This window comes from Epinephelus moara, chromosome 7, assembly GCF_006386435.1.
Source record: "Epinephelus moara isolate mb chromosome 7, YSFRI_EMoa_1.0, whole genome shotgun sequence".
Lineage (NCBI taxonomy): Eukaryota > Metazoa > Chordata > Actinopteri > Perciformes > Serranidae > Epinephelus > Epinephelus moara.
The window spans coordinates 41,397,940-41,403,979 of NC_065512.1; the positions used below are offsets into that span (position 1 = coordinate 41,397,940).

At 40.3% G+C, this 6,040-nt stretch overlaps 1 protein-coding gene across 6 annotated transcripts in view; it reads right to left on the minus strand.

Moving 5' to 3' along the window:
* Window positions 1–5,246, minus strand: part of LOC126392727 (ribosomal RNA processing protein 1 homolog B-like) — a 69,376-nt gene extending 64,130 nt beyond the window's left edge. For all 6 annotated transcript variants that reach the window (XR_007570206.1, XM_050048318.1, XM_050048316.1 and 3 more), the window contains exons 1-4: window positions 5,033–5,246; window positions 4,538–4,620; window positions 730–787; window positions 529–614 (exon numbers count right to left, since the gene is read on the minus strand). Coding sequence is in view for 5 of the 6 variants with exons in the window: in XM_050048318.1 (XP_049904275.1) it covers window positions 529–614; window positions 730–787; window positions 4,538–4,620; window positions 5,033–5,159 (354 nt within the window). In the remaining variant the exon portion in view is untranslated. The remainder of the gene's footprint in view (window positions 1–528; window positions 615–729; window positions 788–4,537; window positions 4,621–5,032) is intronic.
* Window positions 5,247–6,040: the final 794 nt, after the last annotated feature.

The window sequence follows — 6,040 nt, forward strand, 5'->3', positions numbered from 1 at the left end:
TAATGACTCCCACCCCCTGCAGGAGGAGATAAAAGCTCTGGAGAGCTCCTTCAGCGATAGACTGATTCACCCAAAGTGTGTGAAGGAACGCTATCGCAGGTCCTTCCTGCCTGCTGCTGTCAGGCTACATAACCAGCACTGCTCACAGCAGACTGCACCATGGACACTTTGACACTTTATTGACACTGTGGACACTTTATGGACACCACAGCTGTCTGCTGTTTTGCACATACAATCACTTGCACTAGATGTGCTCCCTTTATCCACTGCTCATTTTCATTCACTGCTGCTCATTATTATCCACTTCCTATTATTTTCATTATTGTTATTATTGTTATTTATTGCCGACTCTTGGATTTTTGTACTTATTTGCATGCCTAGTTGTTTAAGTTTTTTAAGTCTATCTTATCTTATCTTATATTGCTGACCTGCCATCTCCCCATCAGAGACAAAAATGGGTGTATTGTTGGGAGGGTTAGAGTAAAAGAGGAAAAGATAAAACTCATTCAGCATTCTCCTCACACTAACCTGGAGGAACTTGTCCATGCGCAACCTGTCAATACCAGTCCACTCTCTTTTGAAGGTCTGCAGGAAGCTCTCCAAGTATAAAAACTCTGCAGGGAACCGTGCATCATCATCATCATCATCATCATCATGAAAAGTACAGTGCTTTTCACATATGCCTCATTAAATCACATAAGATTATGAAATCATGCGTGGGCAACTTACGTTCATCAATACTATGGAAACTGTGGATCAGGGTGGAGAGTTGGTTTGACAGCTCCTCCTTAAGAAGAAAAGTTAAGACTGCATGAATCACATTTGACGGTTTATGACAGATACACATTCAAATTTCTCTGATGTGGACTTTGAGTAAGTTTTCATTTTCCATCACTATGCTGTCAAGACTCATATGGGATAATGGGGTGAACCAAACTGTTTTACTATGTTGTGTCAAATAAAGAACACCACGTGACTGATAACATTTGAACCTGCTTCAGAAAGCCTTTTCAGTTTGACAGCTTTGAATGGGCACATTAATGAAATAAGGAGAGAGGAGAGAAACTGAGGAATACAGTGATGTACATTAGACAATCATGAGTGTGACAACATCTCCACCTGATACAGGGTAATAATACCATAAAAGTAAGAGGCTAAAATAATCATTCTCCAATTACATTACATTGCCATTCATATCTTGATGAACCATCAAGTTGAAACACTAAAGTACACCAGTGAGGTATATTCATATTTTGTTTCAGTAAAAATATTTGATATGTAAGCTTTTTGAACAATGCATTCATGAATTATTTTACTGAAACGTATTGCAGAATACCATGTACATTAACTGCAGCACGCCTGAAAAAAGTACTACAGATTTAATAATAACTTGCAAGCTTGTTGATCTATTGTTGCACATATGAGACTAAAACCATTAAAAGGTCCAGTGTGATGGATTTAAGGAGATAAACTGTCAGAAAATAAGTATTGTTGTGTTTTCTTTACCTTAGAATGAACCATTCATATAATAATAACTTTAATTTATATAGCGCCTTTCAAGAAACCCAATGTCACTTTACAATACATAGTAATGATACAATAACACCAACAGAACAGTACAATACAACACAAGCAGAACATAAAAGCAACAAAACTCAAACAAACAACAGAAGAAAGCAGAGAAACTGTGTGATGGTCCACTGGGCATGAGATGGATTATTGAATTAAAAGAGCCATGGTGAGCAGATGAGATATCTACTCAGGCATACAAAAGTTTGGGCTTCCCTGGTCAAAAGCTCTTTTACTGTGAATAGTTAAGTGAGTAGAATATAAACTGAGCTCCAAAGGGCATAACGCTAAAGATGGAACATGCTTTTCAACATTTTAAGCAAGCCTACTGTATTCATTTTTGTTTTGTACAATTTAAGAGTGACAAAAGGAAAGGAGCATCATGCAAAAGTTTGGGCATCCCAAGACATCAGCTCTCACACAACTTTTACCAGGGTCTCAGACGTTTATTAGCTTGTTAGGGCTATGGCTTGCTCACAATCAGCATTAGGAAAGGCTTGGTTTTGCAAATTTCAAAGCTTTATATATACTCTGAATCCTGAAACCTTGTCCCACCATCAGCAACTATGGGCTCCTCTAAACAGTTGCCTAGCACTGTGAAAACTAAAATAACTGAGGCCAACAAAGCAGGAGAAGGCTATACAAAGATAGCAAAGAGTTTTCTAGGTAGCTGTTTGCTAAGAATTAAGAAATGGCAGTTAACAGGAACTGTGAAGATCAAGATAAGGTCTGGAAGACTGGTTGTTAGAAAAGCAAATCAAAACCCCTGTTTGAATGCTAAAGACCTGCAGAAATATTTAGCAGACTCTGGAGTGGTGGTGCACTGTTCTACTGTGCAGTGACATGTGATCTTAATGTAAGAATCATCAGAAGAAAACATTTTCTGCATCCTCACAACAACATTCAGCATCAGAGGTTTGCTAAGGAACATCTAAACAAGCTTGATGCTTTATGGAAACAAGTCATGTGGACTGACAAAGTTAAAATAAAACTTTATGGATTAAACGTGGGGGTGGTTTGATCATGCTATGGGCTTGTGTTGCAGCCAGTGGCACCGGGGACATTTCACGGCAGGGAGAAGAATGGATTCAGTTAAAAGCAAATTCTGGAAGCAAACATTATACCATCTGTAAAAAAGCTGAAGATGAAGAGAGGATGGTTTCTACAACAGGACAATGATCCTAGACACCAGCGTTGCCAGGTGGGAAATGTAGGATTATCGTACCAGAGACTCAAAATTATCGTATTTTGAGGGAAATTATCGTACATCTGTCATAACCAAAATAACAATCCTACTGATGCGCTATAGGCAATTACAACAGTTAGTTTCGACCAAGTAATTTGATTGGACGAGAGGCATTCCATCCGTGAGTGCTGATATAGAGTATAACATCACTGGGACATGTAACAGTAAAATCACTCCGCTCACAGGTGTTATAAATATAAATATAACCGTTAATTAACCAGCTGTCACACTCGCTACATTGACGCAAACTGACACTATAGCGTTACACCAAGATGGACATTTTCCCCAAAATTACATTTGAATTCAATTATGAGTGGTCGTCAGGAGAGGACGAGGAAAAGGAAAGCCATGACTCTTCTGTGCAGACCTCCAGGTGTGTTTGTGTAACATCAGCCGAGCTCAACAAACTGGAGAGAAGCAAAAATGAAGCGAACACGGTCAGGAATTATCAATGATCATCTGATGAGGTACTGATGAGGATGCTGATGAGGATGAGGAAGAGTGGAAGCTGAATCCGGCCGTGCCAACATCCAGGTTTGCCAACGTTTAATCAGCCGAACTGGACGAAGTTACACAGTTGCAGATTAATGTAAATACAAAGTAGCTTGTGAGTTCCTGGCGTGTGTGCTGCGTTGCCTGGCAATGGACTGGGGGAAATGTTTGTTTTCGCGGAGCTACATAACATACTTAAATAATTTATTTCATCACCTTTTGTTAACATTTCCTTGCTCAGCATTGCTGTTTAAGCTGTTGTTGGCCTGTTGTATAAAAGCAATATCATACTCACCTGCGGCCTCGTGCCTATGACCGAATCACAGCCGTGACGATATACATTACAACATCACTCCCTCTCATGTGATATTGCTTAAATATAGTCACTCTAGTGTTTACTTTATTTTCCATTTTCCTTGCTTCTGTTTTTCCTCTTCTTCTTCTGTTTTGAATCTCATTCTTGCTCGACTTCCTGATGGGTCCTAGCGCCTCGTGGGGCCGGTACAGCTGACCATTCAGCCAATCGTGCTCACTGTTCAGAGACAAACGTCACCCGTATCTCATGCTAAGCAAAGTGCGATTGGCTGGAAACATGTCACATGGGAACAGATGCCTTCAGGGCTCACAAAAAACTCCGGCATACTGATTACAACCACACATTCATGAAATGGTCAAATTATCGTACATTTGGCCTCTTTTGGGATTATTGATCGTACATCGTACAGAGGGCCAAATTATCGTACAAATATGATAATTATCATACACCTGGCAATGCTGCTAAACACACACCTCCAAATCCAAAATGGACAACCTCAAGAGGCACAAGCAGAAGGTTTTGCCATGGTCCTCACAGTGCGCTGACCTAATCATTAAAAATCTGTGGATAGACCTAAAAGAAGGTCAAGAATCTCAGAGAACTGGAAGCCTTTAGCAGGAAGAATGGGTGAAAATCCCCCAAACAAGAACTAAAGACACTTAGCTGGTTACAAATAGTGTTTAGAAGCTGTGTACTGGTCAGCTACGGCACATTGGGAACTGGCAGGTGGGTCTCCCAGCTCTGGTGTATTATTTGTGTTCATTATAGTGCCTGACTCACAGGCCGTCAAGTTTGTTGTGTTAACCTCAATATTTCTTTCCTGTGTTATCATATCATAGGCCCACAAATATTTATCCATATCTCATAATTATCAGACTTTGATCCTCTGTCTGACTGACAGCAGCAGAGCTTACCTGGAGCAGTGGTTTGTCCTGCATCCACAAGCAGTAAAACAGACCTTTCCACAGCTTGAGCAGCTCATCACCTGTGAAGCCACCTATATAGAGAACATAAGGCTATATGAATTATATTAAATAGGATGCAAATTAAAGAGACAGAAACCATTAAGTATCAGTCATAATTTTTCTGGTATTTCATGGACTAGAACACTAGTCAAATAACCAATCATCTTTCTTGACGTCAGCCGTGACATTAGATGGCAACACATAAGAGTACTTTTGACCAAAAAGCTATCTCCACACGTGTGCACTGGTTACCATGTATTTTAATATCACCAAACATACGTCAGACTGGAACAACTTTCATTTCAAACAAACAACCGGCCGGTTTTGTCGTTACAAAAATTACGTTATCCATTTTCAAGCAAAGTTAATGCTGGTTTAGTGTTTGAGCTGTTTTTGGCTGACTCTTCACAGAGCTAGGTGGCTAACGCGGATAGGCTAACTTACCAGACGCATTGTGAGACCTGGCATTTATGTATTTCCTCAGTTTTTTAATGGCCTTGGTCCGGATGGGCTTCTCATTGGAGGCTAATCTCTGTGCGAGCTGGACCTCTGGTTCTGGAGTCGACGCCATGTTCACACCGTTTCACGTGGGGACTTTCCACTACTCTCGACTTCCCACGTTCCCCTTACCCCGTGCGGCGCGGACTGATGACGTCGTCAGAACTGGGACCTATGCTGCATTCTATTGGTAGCCGGAACCGGGATTGATACGGTTTCCGGTCCGGAAAGGTACAAAAGAACACCCGCCGCCCTGCGTTCCAATACCCATACTACCGTTCTATTTAGTATGCCAGAAAAAGAATTAGTGTGTCCCAATACATAGTATGTCAGATGCAGTATGCCAAAAGTACCAGGATGTTCTACTACATCCGGTCATATTTCGCAGTATGCATGCAAAGAGCATGGATACCAAGAGGCGAAGCTCAATAGAACGCCCCATAGCAACAAATTCCCCCATGGTTTCGTCCTACCGCCGCCATTTTGGACCGTCAGCAGACCGCAGCAGACCCGCTTGCATACAAAAACACACAGAGAAACTGAAGTATATCGCTATTAATTATGCTTACAGTGCTACTCACCTCGTGATAGCTTGGTCACAGCTGCTTTTTCACGTTTTTGTAAAGCAAAATATATACTTTAAAAAAAACAAAACGAGGAAAAACGGCCGAGATGGCATCATATTACATCCACTTATGAGAAGATTAACTTAATTACTCCTTCAAATAAGCCATCATAAGCCAATCTACCAAAAAAATAAATAATAAAAAAAAAATCAATATTTTAACTAGAAACACATTAATGGCGACGTCACATAGTCAGGAATAAAGCTTTATTTACAGTTTGTACAGTAAGGGGACAGTAATAATAATAATAATATATAAGCTATTTTAATCTGATATATTTTAATGCTAAAGCAGTAATCAGTTCAGATATAAATGGTCCAAGAGGCCA